The sequence below is a fragment of the Pelobates fuscus genome, chromosome 6 (genome assembly GCF_036172605.1).
Source record: "Pelobates fuscus isolate aPelFus1 chromosome 6, aPelFus1.pri, whole genome shotgun sequence".
Lineage (NCBI taxonomy): Eukaryota > Metazoa > Chordata > Amphibia > Anura > Pelobatidae > Pelobates > Pelobates fuscus.
Genome location: NC_086322.1, coordinates 114110296 through 114130145, shown reverse-complemented (window position 1 = coordinate 114130145; position 19850 = coordinate 114110296). Strand labels below are relative to the sequence as shown.

General features: G+C 38.0%; 1 protein-coding gene across 1 annotated transcript in view; it reads left to right on the top strand.

Annotated features, from left to right (window-relative positions):
• The window catches only part of GALNTL6 (polypeptide N-acetylgalactosaminyltransferase like 6), a 1377865-nt gene that overhangs the window by 1293216 nt on the left and 64799 nt on the right, over window positions 1-19850 (top strand). Inside the window, exon 9 of the mRNA XM_063460019.1 lies at window positions 17795-18016. Coding sequence (XP_063316089.1) covers window positions 17795-18016 — 222 coding nt within the window. The remainder of the gene's footprint in view (window positions 1-17794; window positions 18017-19850) is intronic.

The window sequence follows — 19850 nt, the reverse complement described above, 5'->3', positions numbered from 1 at the left end:
TTACAATCTTGAAAATCCTTCTAGAAAATAAACAGTTTTTCCAATAGGAGACCTGTTGCTTTCAATATGAAATGTAAAAAACAACTACGATTTCAAAATTGAGGGACAAATTAACACAGTGACTTGCAAAATGTGTTAGATGCCTAGCCGCAGGGGAATTATTAATGATTGGTTACTATGTTCAAGAATTACTGCAACAGTTTTGCAAAGTGAAAATGTCATGAAAAGTACAAAGGCTCTCAGGGAGATTTAACATTAAAGTATGTTAGCAAGCCATATGTTGATATTTTTTATTTTATATATTTATTTAGTTTGTATTATATTGGAACTCCAAGACAACCTCTAGACAGAATGCTTAAAATTGAATTAATATGAATCCCGTGTTGCATATCCAACTGCTTTTGGTATTTTAATTTAAATAAAATTCTGAAACGCTAAAATTCAATAAAATCACCATGCTGTGCTGGGATATAGGACGTTTTAATAAAAACACAGCATGGCTAATAAAACTTCTAAACATGTAAGTATGAGACATGCTGATGAATAAAAGCACATGAAATATTTAAGAACTGACATTTTTTTTTTTAAAATAGGCTGCTTTGACATATTTCAATAGGAGAAAATAATACTACAATTTAAGCTTAAAATTCATGACATAGTAAATCTGTCATAACGTGTTTTTTTATTGTTTTTTTTCCACTAAATATTGAACTTTTTAGGATGAATATGGAAACACTCTAAAATAGGCATTTATCCAAGAAAATTTCTCGCTAAAAAAACAACAATTTCTTTACACTGCAAATTGCTTTGTATTTGCTTCCTGCAGTCAAGCGATATAAAGACGAGTTTATGTATTTCACACTAAGGTGTAACTAGTGATTATGTACCTGTAGTATTAATATTAATTGTAATACGGACGCATGTTGCTGGTCTTTGCTGTTCCCATTAGAGAGGGTCCTTCCAAGTCTGACTGCCTGAGTTCCCCCAGTCATGAAGCGGAGTGACATCCAAGCTTCTTTAATCGTGATGTATACTTAAGCTAATATATCTAGATATTTAAGCTGTTAGATGGCAGATGTGGTTCCTATATTAAAAAAGAGTTCAAAATCCTTGCCTGGAAATTATAGACCTGTGAGCTTAACTTCTGTGGCTGGGAAAATAATTGAAAGGTTATTAAGGGATAATATTCAAGAATTCCTTGAGAAGAACATGGTTATCAGCAAAAATCACCATGGTTTTATGAAGCACAGGTCATGTGAAACTAACTTGATTGCGTTCTACGAAAAAGTAAGTAGAAGTATAGATCAGGGTGTTGTAGTGGATGTGATCTATTTGAATTTTGCCACGGCATTTGATACAGTTCCACACAATAGATTACTGTTCAAACTCAAGGAAATTGGTCTCGATGAAAATGCTTGTTCTTGGGTAGAACATTGGCTTAAAAATAGAGTACAAAGAGTTGTTATTAATGGTACATTTTCAAGCTGGACAGAAGTGGCAAGTGGTGTCCCTCGGGGCTTTGTTCTGGGACCCCTTCTATTTAACATGTTTATAAATGTTTATAAATGATCTTGAAGACAGCATTGAAAGTCATGTTTCAGTGTTTGCAGATGACACAAAACTCTGTAAAATGATACAATGTGAGCAAGATACTACTTTGCTGCAGATGGAATTAGATATACTGGGGGACTGGGCACTCAAATGGCAGATGAAATTTAATGTTGAAAAATGCAAAGTTATGCACTTCGGCGTAAAGAATGCACAAGCAACGTATACCCTTAATGGAAGCGAATTAGGAATAACAACACACGAAAAGGACTTGGGAATTGTTATAGACAACAAACTATGCAATATACAAACAAAAAATGATTTTGCAAAGACAATGCAAAACAACACTCGTGGCTATCAAACAGGGGAAAAATATAAAATGTATAAATACCCCAATTAGGAAGTGCGAAGACTCCTCAATGTCTTCAAATATCGAAAATGTAAAACACTAAAAAGCACAACCTAAAATAATACAAAGGGAGACCAAATAGTGCAGACAAAAAAATAAAAACACATAACACTAAAAGACTAAAATGCACTCACAAACAAAAGGTGTAAAGAGGCAGGGTATAAACGGTCTTCTTTAAGATGCTTCTTCTCTTCTCAGTGGAGAGATGGAGGCTTAAAATAAAACAGAAAGGCAGACCATAGTGTATAACTGTATAGTATTAAAATGTGGCTTTATTGGATACACTTACAATGTAACAGAAGTTAAAAGGCTCTTCAAATCAGACTCAATGTCTTCCACCAAAGCAAAAATTCGCCATCAGAATGTAAAAAAAAGTATGGAGACAAAAGAGATGAAGAAATCCACAGTAAAAAAATTGATATAAAATAAAGCCTGCCGCCCTACGCGTTTCGTCAAAATGACTTCATCAGGGGCTTGCAGCAACAGAATACACATAATACATACATGAATACACTTAAATACCCTGCCTTAAAACATAATCAGCCAATCCGGATAGTTTCTTCAGCTGAACACATCTGCACACAATCTCCTCCGTCGGATTTCATCCACTTTTCGCGTTTTAAAACAGCGTGTGCGTTCCAAGCCTCATTCTCGTATTACCGGAAGTCCCATTTAGTCCGTGTTTGAAACGCATATGCGTTCCACGCTCACCGGAAGGCGGAAGCAAAAATGAAGCAGAACGCAGCAGTGTAACAAATCCTCCCGGACCGGAAACACAAAGAGAAATGGGAGGCAAAAAAGCGTTCCACTTCTTCTCCCAGGGGAAAGGAAACGGAATCTCTGAAAGTGGAGCAGAATACGCTCCGAGGAAAAAGGTTTCAGATATCAAATAAATACAAATAGATAAAAATATATATATATAAAAAATATATATATATATTTAAAACTCAATAAAACAATATAAACAAGAAACAGACATCTCTGCCTGACTCATGTACTCAAGAAGATGTTTTTAAAATTTCAAAATGCATGCCACAATATCCAAACTGGAACTATATATGTTAGGCCTAAAACCTGGTCTGAATAATACTTGAAGTTTGAGCTTTGTTTCTTAGTAGGAGGTTGATACATCACAGTTTGACAGGTTCAGAGTTATTTTTACAAACAGAGATTTCTGCATATGGCGCCAGCATTAATGCGTTATCAGTGTAATGCATGTCACGAGGGTTTATTGTCATAATAAATGTTAAGGATGAAGTCTCATAAACAAGTAGCAAAATAAACTTAATCAAAATTAGCTCATCTAATTTTCTGAATAGCACATACAAAATATTAATTTTATCATCACACCTTCCAATTTGTTTGGCAGGATGAGTTCTAGAGTTATATCCCATTATGAATATTTTATTTTGATTAAAGTAAATATTTTAATATTTCATTATTGAAATTAAGCATTTTTTAAAAACACTAACAATATTAAATACAGAGGTAAATTGCATGATGGCCCATTAACAATGTTGAAGTAATAACAATCTAACCGTTACAATGGTATTCGACAATACTGTGACCATTTTTTGATAGGAGAAATGAGCCATATAATTTGCATTTTAAATATACATTTCATTGGACTTGGACAAAAATTTAGCCCAGCATTTTATATCAATGTAGCCCATTAGGAGGTGTGGAGACAGAGACGTGAGTGTCATGTCATCAACATGTCAGTTGCACAAAGCCCCAAAGGGAACATGTCAATTTTGATGGCCTACCGGAGCTGAATATGCTGAATACCTCTTAATTGGTGAAAAGGCCATGTATTTATTTTGCATAGAGCAAGCAAGTTTAATGACACACATCCTATGTGTTTGTTAGTGGTGTCACTGATGTCCCTATAAGTAAATGATTTTATACAAGTTTGGAGGCTACTACTGGGATTGTGTATTTGTTGAGGGGACTGTTTGTAGTGCAGTGTATGTGTAAATAGGTCTGTTTGTGATGTACAGATGGCTCATCTCTAGATGTGTATATAGTGTACACGCATATACCTAAAAGCTGTAAAGTTTGTCTATTGGGGCTATAGTGTGTATACAGCTGTAGCATGTGTATTTGGGCTGTAATGTGTATGTATGTATATAGGGTCTGTAGTGTGTATCTATTGCTGTAACTTGTATGTGTGTGCATTGGGCCTGTAGTGTGTGTCTGTTTTTTGGAGTGTCTCTAATTTTTATATAGGGGCTGCAGTTTGGGAAGACTGGGTAGGGGCTTTCGGTTGTGTGTGAGGGTGGATAGGGGTCTCGATTGTAAAATGGCAGCAATTAAATAATAATTATTATTATTATTGTTTTAAGTTTATATACCTCAGTCTGGCTACCTTTCACTATTGGTACTCTCATCAGCTGGAGCTCATTGAAGCCATAATGATGGTGTGCCCACAGCGAAGGTGCAGACCAGATGCTCTCTGCCTGCTTCCGCACTGCATCAGATGTGATGAACAAATGAGGGAGATCTTTGAGTTCCCTGTCAAACCATGGAGGGAGATCTTTGAGTTCCCTGTCAAACCATGAAGGAACAGTGTTCCATTCTCCCACCAGCCCATGACAGAGTTCAGTTTTTGGGCCAGTGTTATCCTGCATAGTCCAGTCGGGGAAATTCTTTGATCTTCCTTGTCAGCCACAACCAAAATGGCATTTGCACCGTTTGTTCAATGGACAATCTTGATCTAGCGATCACAATCCTTCTGAAGAATGGTTATGAATCATTGGAATCATCAGACACTTAGACAATCCAACACTAGCAAGAAAGACCTGAAAAATTACCTGAAAACATTTAACCATTACATCAAAATAAGTGTTACCACATAAACAGAATGAACACTACAAACATCTCCTCAGATTTGATAACATGTACGAGCAACATTAAAGGAACAGCATAAGCACCAAAACAATGTTTGCTTAATGGATTATTTTTGCAGTGGATCCTGCCGCTGCAGTCCCTGCTCAACTATCTGCCACTTAGGAGTTTAATCATTTTAATTATGCACCCCTAGTCACACCTCCTCTGTATATGATCATCAACAGCTTCTTCTCACCTTCGTAATCTCGGTCTACGAGATACCGCTCTCTCCTGGGCCTCTTCTTTCCTCTCCCAGCTCTAATTCAGTGTTTCTTTCTCTGGCTCTGGCTCTGGCTCTGCCTCTTCTCCCCAATCCCTCTTTGTTGGTGTTCCCCAATGGTCTGTCCTTGGTCCGCTGTTGTTCTCAATCTACACTGCCTCCCTTGGTAAACTCATCAGCTCCTTCGGCTTCCAGTATCATTTATATGCAGATGACATGCAAATGTGTCTGTCCTCCCCTGATTTCTCACCACCCCTCTTGACTTGTGTCTCTGACTGCCTCTTTGCTATTTCCAACTGGATGGCTGCTCATTTCTTTAAACTGAACCTGTCCAAAACAGAACTTCTGGTCTTCCCTTCCTCAAGTGTTGCTACTCCCTTGTCTGTGTCCCTCCAAGTCAATGGTGCTACCATCCGCTCTACCTCTTAGGCTAGCTGCCTAGGTGTTCTCTTTGTTGGCGTTCCCCAAGCTTCTGTCCTTGGCCCCCTATTGTTCTCAGTCTACACTGCCTCCCTTGGTAAACTCGTCAGCTCCTTCGGCTTCCAGTATAATTTCTATGCAGATGACACCTGTTCTAAATAAGGATATTATGGCACTAGAAAAAGTGCAGAGGCGGGCTACAAAATTAATAAAAGGAATGGAACATATCAGCTATGAAGAAAGGTTAACAAATTTAAACCTATTTGGTTTAGAAAAACGTCACCTGAAAGGGGATATGATAACATTATACAAATATAATCGAGGCCAATACAAACCATTGTGTGGAAATCTATTCACAAACCGGACTTTACATAGGACACTAGGTCATGCGTTTAGACTGGGAAAAAGAAGATTTTGTCTAAGGCAAAGGAAAGTTTTTTTTTTTTTACTGTAAGAACAATAAGGATGTGGAATTCTCTGCCTGAAGAAGTGGTTTTATCAGAGTCCATACAGATGTTCAAATAGCTACTAGATGCATACTTGCTAAAACAGAATATTCAAAGATATAATATTTCACTGTAGGGTAGTAACTGCTTGATCCAAGGATACATCTGACTGCCATTCTGGGGTCAAGGAGGAATTTTTTTCCTAGCTTGTTGCAAAATTGGAAATGCTTCAAACTGGGTTTTTTTGATTTGCCTTTTTTTGGATCAACAGCAAAAAACAAATGTGAGAAAGGCTGAACTTGATGGAAAAAGTCTCTTTTCAGTTATGTAACTATGTAACTATGTAACATGCAAATGTATCTGTCCTCCCCTGATTTCTCACCACCCCTCTTGACTCTTGTCTCTGACTGCCTCTTTGCTATTTCCAACTGGATGGCTGCTCATTTCTTTAAACTGAACCTGTCCAAAACAGAACTTCTGGTCTTCCCTTCCTCAAGTGTTGTTACTCCCTTGTCTGTGTCCCTCCAAGTCAATGGTGCTACCATCCGCTCTACCTCTTAGGCTAGCTGCCTAGGTGTTCTCTTTGTTGGTGTTCCCCAAGGGTCTGTCCTTGGGCCCCTATTGTTCTCAGTCTACACTGCCTCCCTTGGTAAACTCGTCAGCTCCTTTGGCTTCCAGTATCATTTCTATGCAGATGACACCTGTTCTAAATAGGGATATTATGGCACTAGAAAAAGTGCAGAAGCGGGCTACAAAATTACTAAAAGGAATGGAACATATCAGCTATGAAGAAAGGTTAACACATTTAAACCTATTTAGTTTAGAAAAACGTTGCCTGAAAGGGGATATGATAACATTATACAAATCTAATCGAGGCCAATACAAACCATTGTGTTGAAATCTATTCACAAACCGGACTTTACATAGGACACTAGGTCATGCGTTTAGACTGGGAAAAAGAAGATTTTGTCTAAGGCAAATGAAAGGTTGTTTAACTGTAAGAACAATAAGGATGTGGAATTCTCTGCCTGAAGAAAGGGTTTTATCAGAGTCCATACAGATGTTCAAATAGCTACTAGATGCACACTTGCAAAAACAGAAGATTTAAAGATATAATCTTTCAATGTAGGGTAAAAACTGCTTGATCCAAGAATAAATCTGACTGCCATTCTGGGGTCAAGGAGGATTTTTTTCCTAGCTTGTTGCAAAATTGGAAATGCTTCAAACTGGGTTTTTTTTTATTTGCCTTCTTTTGGATGAACAGCAAAAAACAAATGTGAGAAAGGCTGAACTTGATGGAAAAAGTCTCTTTTCAGCTATGTAACTATGTAACTATGTAACATGAAAATTTATCTGTCCTCCCCTGATTTCTCATCACCCCTCGTGACTTGTGTCTCTGACTGCCTCTCTGCTACTTCCAACTGGATGGTTGCTCATTTCCTTAAACTGAACCTGTCCAAAACAGAACTTCTGGTCTTCCTTCCCTCAAGTGTTGCTACTCCTTTGTCTGTGTCCCTCCAAGTCAATGGTGCTACCATCTGCTCTACCTCTTAGGCTAGCTGCCCAGGTGTTCTCTTTGACTCTGACCTCTCCTTCACCCCTCATGTCCAATCAATCACCAAAATCTGCTGCTTTCATCTCAAAAATATTGTGCGCATCCGGCCCTATTTAACGCCTGATGCGGCAAAGGTGCTTGTCCATGCCACTGTCCTCTCTTGCCTTTACTACTGTAATCAGCTTCTCAGTGGTCTTACATGTTCCCAACTTGTCCCATTAAAGTCTATAATGAATGCAGCGGCAAAGCTCATCTTCCTGTCCGCTCGCACCTCCCACGCCTCCCCCCTTTGTCAGTCCCTACATAGGCTTCCTGTAAAATATAGGACTCAATTTAAGATCCTGATACTTGCTTACACATCTCTACACAATCCTGCTCCGACCAACCTATTCTCACTAATACACAAATATGTCCCATCTAGGCCCTATGCTCTTCCAGAGAAATACGTCTAGCCTACGTTCGTACTCCTACTTCTGACGCTCACCTTGAAGACTTCTCTAGGGCTTCACCATTCCTATGGAAAGCCCTTCCCCTCTTTGTTAAACTTTCAGACTTTCACCCACTCTCCACTTCTTTAAAAAAATCTTTGGAAACGTATGTCTTCAGGAAAGCATATCAATTAAACTGTAAATAGCTTTCCCTCCCTGCACCCTGCTTCCGCTCCTGCAACTGTCATCAAAATAAAACACTAAGTCCTCAATGTAAACTATCCTAGCAACCTACTTTTCTACCCTACCCTTACCTTTTGTGTCACTATACCCCACTCCCTCTAGCATGTAAGCTCATTGAGCAGGGCCCTCAATCCCTCTCTTCATGTGTGTCCAACTCGTCTGGTTACAAATGTCTGTTAGTCCACCCATTGTACAGTGCTACGGAACTTGTTGGCACTTTATAAATAATAATAATAATAATAATAATAATAATAATATGCCCTACACAATCTCAGTACAAATTTCCTATAAAAATAAATATTTAACCTTCCTTTTTTTGCACAATCGGTTTCATTTAGAATTTCTTATCTCCTTCTCTGTCAATATCCTGATAGAAGACAAAACAATGAGTGAGCGCTAGATAACACAGTAGGCAGCAACGTGATAAGGGAATCCCTCAAAAACCCTTAAGGGAGATATAACAAAAAGAAAAAAACAATAAAAGCTGCGCCTAGTTACAGTCAAAAAATTATAGTCCAAATAAAATAGATGGATAAAAGGGAGAAAGTCTTATCTAAGAGTGTCCCGTGCAGTCGTCTAGTGCGGCAGTATTCAGTCTGCAATAAATGTCCTCGTTTGATTCTTCCTTGTAGATCCACTCAAATATAGGAGACAAAATGGTATATACAGGAAGCCGGATAGTGTAGTAAGTTAAAATATAAGTGAATAAAATATATAAAACTTGTGAATGTAAACTCACATTTGAGAGAGCTAAAACCAGCTCAGGTGGAAAGGGCGTTCAGCGGTATAATCCCCGCTTCTGGGATATACAGTGGGTATCCTCCGTCTGTGGGAAATTTCCTCCGTTCTTGATACAATAGGCACTCGGGTAGAAAGAAACAACCAATAGTGCACACTGGATAAAAAGCTGATTGTAAAATAAAGAAATAAAATGGGTACTCACAAGGGGGGAGCAGAACAGCTGCTCTCTTTTGATAGCGCTGGTGGTATTATCCCCACCTAGGATTACTTGGAGTCCAGAGTGATGATTAAAATGCCAGGTAAAAAGTGGATAAATATGTATTAAAAAAATACAATTAAAAGTAACAAATTATACTTTAATATTTAAAATACATAATATTATAACCATAAACGCGTTTCGCCAATACGGCGTTATCAATATGGGAAAGTAGGACCTGATACCTGGCAGAGAGAGCATTAAATAGCAAATACAATACTTTAAAATTGGCGCCAAAAATTAGGCAACCAATCACAGAGAGAGTAAAAACTAATATAAAAAATCATATTAAGAACAGTTAAAATCAGTTATGGAGTGTTTACAAATTATAATTATAGCAGCAGTGTACCAATACATATGTAAAACGAACTTTTATACAGAAGAAAATTATAAACATATATTTAATATAGCTCGGTCACATGACCGGCATAGACACCCAGGGGGGTAATGGGAAATGTAGTCGGACGCCGGCAAGCACTGCGCAGCTGCCGGCGTCCCAATAGGAGATCGGCTGGGAAGGGGGCACAGTCTGTATCACGTCAGCACGCACTCAAACGTGCGGCCGACGTGAAGGGGAGGAACGACGGCTCGCACGAGACTGCGGCCGTCGATATGGGAGGGGAATGGGTCTATGACGCGGCGGGTGGAAGCCGTCGTCATAGAAACTGACAACAAAGTGCCGGTCGGCTCGCACACAGCTGCGGCCGGCTGGAGAAATGGGGAATAATAAAAAGGATAAGATATATATAATAAAAAAAAACATATATATCGAAACACATCAAGTAAAATATATCATGTCTGATCACATAAAGCAGTGTGACCAGACATGATGAGAAAAAAAGGGAGATACAAAACGGAGTGGGAAATAACTTAAAGTGGTAGCTGTAAAAATCAAATAAAATCCTGAGAGAGTACAATATAGGTAAAAGAGATAGTAGCAGCAGTGTAAACAGTTATAGGAAGTTAAACAAGTCAAAATCAACATTCAGACCATGGGGGGCAAGGGTTTGGAGTGTGTGAACCCACTCCATTTCTTTTTTACCTAAAATCTTTTTAATATTACCACCCCTCCATGGAACAACACATTTTTTTATCCCAATACATTTTAACATTTTAGGGTCTTTGTTATGTATAATAAAGTGTTTGGATACTGAATGATTCAAGTATCCATTTTTGATATTTCTGCAATGCTCGCTTAAGCGCGTCTTTAGGCACCTTGTGGTCATTCCAACATATTGGAGGCCACAAGGGCACTCAAGCAGATATATAACATTTTTTGTAGAGCAATTAATAAAATCGTTTATTTTAAAAACCTTGTTTGTCCTTTTTGATGTAAATTCAATAACTTTCTGAGGGACATTGGGGTCGGTGGTTCTGCAGACTATGCACATTTTACACTTACAGAAACCTTTAATTTGAGGAAAGAGAGATACTGGTGGGGTCTTTTTAATTTCTTTAGTAAAATTCTTAGTTAAGATTGACGGTGGTCTGCAGAACCACCGACCCCAATGTCCCTCAGAAAGTTATTGAATTTACATCAAAAAGGACAAACAAGGTTTTTAAAATAAACAATTTTATTAATTGCTCTACAAAAAATGTTATATATCTGCTTGAGTGCCCTTGTGGCCTCCAATATGTTGGAATGACCACAAGGTGCCTAAAGACGCGCTTAAGCGAGCATTGCAGAAATATCAAGAATGGATACTTGAATCATTCAGTATCCAAACACTTTATTATACATAACAAAGACCCTAAAATGTTAAAATGTATTGGGATAAAAAAATGTGTTGTTCCATGGAGGGGTGGTAATATTAAAAAGATTTTAGGTAAAAAAGAAATGGAGTGGGTTCACACACTCCAAACCCTTGCCCCCCATGGTCTGAATGTTGATTTTGACTTGTTTAACTTCCTATAACTGTTTACACTGCTGCTACTATCTCTTTTACCTATATTGTACTCTCTCAGGATTTTATTTGATTTTTACAGCTACCACTTTAAGTTATTTCCCACTCCGTTTTGTATCTCCCTTTTTTTCTCATCATGTCTGGTCACACTGCTTTATGTGATCAGACATGATATATTTTACTTGATGTGTTTCGATACATATGTTTTTTTTTATTATATATATCTTATCCTTTTTATTATTCCCCATTTCTCCAGCCGGCCGCAGCTGTGTGCGAGCCGACCGGCACTTTGTTGTCAGTTTCTATGACGACGGCTTCCACCCGCCGCGTCATAGACCCATTCCCCTCCCATATCGACGGCCGCAGTCTCGTGCGAGCCGTCGTTCCTCCCCTTCACGTCGGCCGCACGTTTGAGTGCGTGCTGACGTGATACAGACTGTGCCCCCTTCCCAGCCGATCTCCTATTGGGACGCCGGCAGCTGCGCAGTGCTTGCCGGCGTCCGACTACATTTCCCATTACCCCCCTGGGTGTCTATGCCGGTCATGTGACCGAGCTATATTAAATATATGTTTATAATTTTCTTCTGTATAAAAGTTCGTTTTACATATGTATTGGTACACTGCTGCTATAATTATAATTTGTAACCACTCCATAACTGATTTTAACTGTTCTTAATATGATTTTTTATATTAGTTTTTACTCTCTCTGTGATTGGTTGCCTAATTTTTGGCGCCAATTTGAAAGTATTGTATTTGCTATTTAATGCTCTCTCTGCCAGGTATCAGGTCCTACTTTCCCATATTGATAACGCCGTATTGGCGAAACGCGTTTATGGTTATAATATTATGTATTTTAAATATTAAAGTATAATTTGTTACTTTTAATTGTATTTTTTTAATACATATTTATCCACTTTTTACCTGGCATTTTAATCATCACTCTGGACTCCAAGTAATCCTAGGTGGGGATAATACCACCAGCGCTATCAAAAGAGAGCAGCTGTTCTGCTCCCCCCTTGTGAGTACCCATTTTATTTCTTTATTTTACAATCAGCTTTTTATCCAGTGTGCACTATTGGTTGTTTCTTTCTACCCGAGTGCCTATTGTATCAAGAACGGAGGAAATTTCCCACAGACGGAGGATACCCACTGTATATCCCAGAAGCGGGGATTATACCGCTGAACGCCCTTTCCACCTGAGCTGGTTTTAGCTCTCTCAAATGTGAGTTTACATTCACAAGTTTTATATATTTTATTCACTTATATTTTAACTTACTACACTATCCGGCTTCCTGTATATACCCTTTTGTCTCCTATATTTGAGTGGATCTACAAGGAAGAATCAAACAAGGACATTTATTGCAGACTGAATACTGCCGCACTAGACGACTGCACGGGACACTCTTAGATAAGACTTTCTCCCTTTTATCCATCTATTTTATTTGGACTATAATTTTTTGACTGTAACTAGGCGCAGCTTTTATTGTTTTTTCTTTTTGTAATATCCTGATAGAGTATACAGGAGCCTACTGTGTGTTAATACTGTTCAATTAGAGCAAGAGATAAAACTGCTGTCACGTCATTTTTTTCCTGTAGGCTGTGTCATAGCCGGGAGATTTTGTGGCTGCATAAACAGAAACAAAAGTGACTTATTTCTAAATAGCAGATAATTGAGCAGTTATACTGTAGGGGCATGATCTATACACCAGAACTGCTTCATTATGCTAAAGTTGTTTTGGTGCGTATCCCTTTAATTAACAATTCCTGGTTAGTTAGACAAATTAAAGGTCAAATAGGCACTGTAACTAATATATAGCATAGCAAGATCAATAACATAGTAATTACACATATGAATAATAACTGAAATGTCTGTTTCAAAGAAAAACACACTATAATGTCTATATGGATTATAACAGATTGATGAGAAACTTGTCAACTTATAGCATCATCAATAAACTTGGATGTCTGGAATCTCTAACCTGTTATGTAATTGAAAATATATGAAAAAATAAAAATATAATTTCTTCTCCTTAAACCATGGCAGGACTAGTAGCCGGACTGTGTAGTGTTTATTTGATTTTTTTTTTTTATCAACTATATTATAATTTAGTGAAAAATGAACAAAAAAGCCTGTTCCTTAACCCCTTAAGGACACATGACATGTGTGACATGTCATGATTCCCTTTTATTCCAGAAGTTTGGTCCTTAAGGGGTTAAAGCAGATTTTTCACTTTCAGGGGTCCTTGCATATTTTGTAAAGACCCTCAAAAGTGACGTATCCAGTTAGTTTTTGAGGCTTTGGGGTGCAAGAAAGGTAGGCTTACTTACCTGAATCTGTCCCTTACGGCTCCCACCATCTTCTTTCTACACAGCTTCTACAGCTTCAGGCACTTCATCAACCAGGAGCTGCATCAGTGCTGTATTCTCATTCATGCATGAAAGTACAATTCTGGAGTCTACGGAGGATAACCTGAAATTGAAGGAGCCTGATTTTTAATCTCTAATTAGAGCCCTCATACACAACCATTCGGCGGGGGTTGCAGGGGATATTAGGTCCCCCCGTTATGAAAGAGAGTCTGCCCCAAAGGCGTTGGTTGGGGCTGGGGGGAATTTTAGGCTTCTATTACTTACTTTCTACTTTTGGAGGAAGTAGTCTAACAAACCCTGGCAATTTACCACATGGTTAAACTTTGTGCTTCCCAGGATCTTTTAACTACTAGTCTGCCAGCTACTCATGCTGCCAGTGGGCAAATAGTTTAGATTTTTTATTAAAAATTTGGGTCTGCGTTTTAACTATTTGCTTGTTTGGCCAGGGTGAAATACAGACCATGTTCATGGTCATTCTGGGCCTCCACTGCAGAATTCAGGCACTTTTAAATAACGTGAACAATGACTGGATTTTGCATTTCAAGTGGCCCGGGATGGTGTTACCCAATTAATTACGGGGCCACTCAGCATATATTGAAATACCCCGTGTGTGTGTTTTTAATCTTTTCATACTGTATTAGTTTAATATATTGATGTATTTCTACATTCCGAGTGCTTGATTACTTTTAGGGGTGCACAGTGTTTGTAATCTTTATCTACATAACATTTGATTAGATTTGAATAAGTCTGCTTTTGAGGCAGCCAGACAGTTCACAGAGACACAAGGTAATGGTGGACAGATAAACACTCTTACCTGTCAAGGTACTGGTTCAAATTATAGAAGAAACATAGTATACAGGGCCACCATCACAAATTGTGGGGCCCCTAGCACAGCTCAAGGTCTGGGCCCCCTGGTGCCCACCTCCAAGCTCTGCCTCCAAGCCCCACCACCAGGAATACACACACACAGACACAAAAGGACACAGACACACACACTGAAAGATACACACATACTAACAGACACAACTACTGAAACAGACATACACACACATACAGAAACATACACATGCATAAGGAGATACAGATACACACACATACTGACATACAGGCACACACACTGACGTACATACATAGTCACATACTGACACACACACATACATACAGACATACATACATACTGACAAACAGACATACATACACACACATAAATACATACAGACATATATACATACATAATGTCATACATACTGATATACATACATACAGACATACACACACACATACAGATAGATATATACATACACAGATACATACAGACTGTGGTGTATCCTGGTTTTGTGCTGCCCTAGGCTCCCCCCTCCCACCACCCCACCCTTCCCCTCTGCCCCGCCTTCTAAATGCACACACACACATTCACTGACAGACATGCATACACTAGCTAACAGACATACACACTCACTAACACACACACACACACTGACACACACTAACAGGCACACACTCACTCACTAACACACACACACACACACACAAACACACAAACACACACACACTAACAGACAAACACACACACTAACAGACAAACACACACACTAACAGACACACACACACACTAACAGACACATGCACACACAGACACACACACAGACACACACACTTACTCACATTAACATATTACCTTTGGGAATGCTGGGGGGGTTCTCCCTTTCCCTGGGATCCAGTGGCTGCTGGGCGGGCGGGCGGCGCTGGCGATGACGTCATATTCCGGCTCCCGGCATCATTCTGCGGTGCGCGAGGGAGCTGAGCAGAGAGTTCAGGGGAAAGTGCTCCCCTGCCAGGCTAACAAGACATTTGCCCTGGGCATTTGGGGGCGGCTTTTTATGCCGCCCCTTGGAAAATGCCGCCCAAGACAAATTCCTTGTTTGCCTCGCGGCTAATACGTCCCTGTATACAGACATACTGACATACACACACACACAGACATACATGGATACTGATATATATACACATATACATACTGATAGATATATAGATACATACACAGATACATACTGACATACACACAGATACATACATACATACTGACATACACAAACACATACAGATAGACACATACATACAGAAACACAGACATACATATATACATACTGACATATATACATACTGACATACACACACATATACATACACAGACATACATACATACACACACAGACATACATACATGCAGACACATACATATACACACACACACCTCATTTATCAGCCTCCTCTTCCTTACATTTAAATTGCAGGTGGGTGGCTGGGGATGATGGGAGCCTCTCTTCTCCTCTCTCCCCCCGCGCGGAGTAAGCCCGGAGGAAGTGACCGGCCGCCCAGCAGCACTTGCAGCCACAATTTTTTTTAAAGGGGCCCGGTCACTCTATTACAATGCCGCAAAGCTGACGGGCACCTGAAGATATAGGGCTCATCGGGTGGCCCTAAATGCTTGGGCCACCTGATGGGCCCCGGTGCAGATGCACCTGCGGCAGTTTTGCCGCTCCACGTGGGGCCCGGGCGGCCGAGTACAACAGTACCCCTCATGTACAGGTTTTATGGTGTTTTCAAAAGTTACAGCGTCAAATATAAGGCTTGTGTTTCATTTTTTTCACATTAAAATTCGCCAGATTGCTTACGTTGCCTTTGTGACCCTATGGTAGCCCAAGAATGAAAATTACCCCTATGATGGCATACCATTTGCAATAGTAGACAACCCAAGGTATTGCCAATGGGGTATGCCCAGTCTTTTTTAGTAGCCACTTAGTAACAAACACTGGCCAAAATTGGCGTTTTTTGAATTTTTCACACACAAACAAATACTAATGCTAACTTTGGCCAGTGTTTGTGACCAAATGGCTACTAAAAAAGACTGGACATACCCCATTTACAATACCTTGGGTTGCCTACTATTGCAAATGGTATGCCATTATGGGTGTAAATTTTTAATTCCTGGGCTACTATACAGTCTCAAAGGCAACGTAACAAATCTGGCGAATTTCAATGTCAAATGTAATGTGCTATATTTGACCCTGTAACTTCCCAAAACACCATAAAACCTGTACATAGGGGGTACTGTTTTACACATTAGACTTTGCTGAATACATATATGTGTATTTTATTGCAGTAAAAGCAAACAGTATTATGACATTAACAGTTAAAATGTCATGTAGAACTAAAGAAATAACACAATTTCTTATTTTCTCCCATTTTTTTCATATTAAATTATGTTTCATTGCTAAATATTTGATATTAAATGAAAGCCCTGTTTCCCCTGAATAAAATGATATATAATAAGGGGGGATGCATTTAATATGAAAGAGGTGAATTACGGTTGGACAGACATTTAGCGCAAATGCCAAGTTTTGTTTACGTTTTGTTCTGTTCACAACTTGTACATTTGGCTCAGTCCTTAAGGGGTTAAAGGTGGATATAGTGGCTACTAGCTGGCTGTCACTGTGTAGACTTCTTGGTGAATCAGGTAGGCCTAGTGTTTCCTGCATGCAGTCTTTCTAGATTAGGTGCCATATATTTAGAAGTTTAGTCCTAAGTGTTTGTCCTCAATCATCTATGTAATGTTTTTATAATAATACAACACAAATGCTGTTCTCAGTTGTTCCCTTTTAATTCGAAAACAATTTAAATATTTTTGCTTTTGAAATATTACTTATAAAGGTCAGTCTCTGTTGAAAAAGTTCAGGAACCTTGTAGTAACATTCCTCTTCTGTCCATGTTTATATCCAAAATGTAGACCACTGTTGTGCAATGAATAAAATGTATGAAAACAATGTGTGCAGGTTTTTGACCACAGATATACTGAAAACTAGTGTTAAACCTTCTTTATTCTTCTGGCTGCAGCTTGTTAGGCAAGAGTTGATATACATATAGACGGGCAAGCGTATATATACACCAACAGCACATGTATTTACATTAGACTGTAGTATCACTTTAATTCTGTTTAATTTCATTCATTTGTAATATTTAAGAACATGAAAGGTCATTCATAGAAATGCTGCATTTCCAATTTAATATAACCTTCATCTGCTTAAATACTTTATAAAGTACAGAGGCTTCTTAAAATATTATAAGGTTAACAAATAAATGCAAAAACTGATTAATGTCTTTGCTAGTTCTTTGATTAATTTGAGCTTCATTAATTCTCACAATGTGGTTACATTTCAGTACTTTTTTCGTTTAATAAACTAATTGAGCCATTAATCTGAAAGTATCACACAAAGGTCATAATTGCTTGGTGTAAAAGGCTGCTTGAAATAATTGGAAAGGACTACAGTTGCATTAGAGGTTTATTATTCTTGTATATTTTCATTATAGAACTTGAAGCGTGTGGCTGAGACTTGGATGGATGAGTTTGCAGAGTATATATACCAGAGAAGACCGGAGTATAGACATCTGTCCACAGGAGACATTTCTTCCCAGAAGGAGCTTCGAAAGCACCTGAAGTGCAAGGACTTCAAGTGGTTTATGTCTGAAGTAGCATGGGATATACCAAAGTACTATCCACCAGTGGAACCCCCACCTGCCTCATGGGGAGAGGTAAACTTGAGAGTTGTTTATTATTTATATTGTATTCTCTTGACTGCTGTTTGAATCTAAATAAGGAATACAACAATGTTAAAAGGATGAGAGAATCCATTGACTTCAAACATCTTAAAGGTATAAAAAAACAAATAGGTGATAAAAACAGTTTGGGATTTATTCTCTAAACACCCAAATGCTTTGAACCTAAAACCAAATTGCAAGATTTAAGCAAGATTTTAGAGTTGGAGAATTTTAACATTTTTTTTGCAAATTATTTAAGTTTTATTTTTATAAACTCACTGCAATGCGCTATCTTGTGAATAAAGTCCAATGAGTTTAGTGTAGTCTGGAGTTGTGAACTTTGGTTTGGAGGAGATATGCCTGTGATGAAGCTAACATGTCTGATCCGGAGATGTACATGTTAGGTTTACAGTCTTGGTTGTCCATGTACAGGTCACTGTTGAAATGCTCTCATATAGACAAGACTGTCCTTGTGAAGCTTTAATTATATACTTGCACTCAGGGACACCAGAAAAAAAACAAAAAAAACAAGAAGCAGAAGGGCACGTCTCAAATTAGGACTGTCTCATAGGTATATACACGTATAGAATGTATCGCATAGAGAGTTTAGAAAGTGCAAGAGAAATAAAAAAAAAATTCTCTCTTTCTTTCTTGTTTTCTTTTTTTTTGTTTCTTTGTTTATTTTTTTTCCATCTTTTTATAAAACAGTAAAGTTATTTTTGAAATGTGGAAAGTTCTTTGTAAACTATAAGAGTGATTTAAAAAAAAAAATATATATATATATATATATATATATATATATATATATATATATATATATATATATATAGCCATGATAAATTGGTCATTGTCTGAGCTCAGACTGCTTTGTCTTTATTTTTCTTTAGTTTTTTTCTGTATCAGCAAAGTAGGCAAAATTGGAACAAACAACAACAAATTCAGACCATGACGGAACATATAGACATCCTATACAAAGTAGCTAATCTATTCTGTAGAATGTGTATATGCACCTTAGAAACATTCATTTTTAACCATGAATAGTTAATCACACATATTCTTTTCAAACACTAGGATTAACCCCTCGTGCTCTTTATTTTTATTTATTTTTTACATATATTATCTGTAAGATAACAATAGTCCAGACTGCAATGCATGATGGGATATACTCAAGTTTTCTATAAAAAAAAACGTCTCGATGTGACTTGGCAACGAAACGAATACATTGTGTCAGGATTAGAAACAGAAAAACAAAATATTTCAACCACAGCATGAATGTGAATGGAGAAACTGAAATTCACTTCAAGGCATTTTGTTTCGGTATCCTGACTGATGTTAGTTCTGTCAACTCTAATACTAAAACTGGGAAATGGACCAAGTTTTAGTGAAATATTATTTGAGCATATCAATATTAAAACAAAAGCAGTCCGCCCTAAGAGAAAACCGGCAAACAAGCCAACTTCAAACTGATTTTCAGCCATATGAAGTGTGGAGCAGATATATTCCGATTTCTGATCTGGTACCTTAAAGCGGAAATAAAAAGCCATCAATATCCCTTTGTCAAGGCTCGTTCCTAATCCCTGAACTGTAATTATAATAAATCCCGTAACAACACAAATTCAAATTATTCTGATTTATAGCACATATCTGCTTTTCTACTAGGTTGTATATATTTACAAAGGAAATCATTTTGTAATAAACGTCAGGAATAAATAGTTCAAAATGCCAATGTTACTTGAGTAATTTTTCAAGCTTTATTTTTAATTTTCTGCTTTGTTCCCCAAATTAATTATTTTAAAGGTTTTTAGACTCTGGATTAAGATGACAGTCT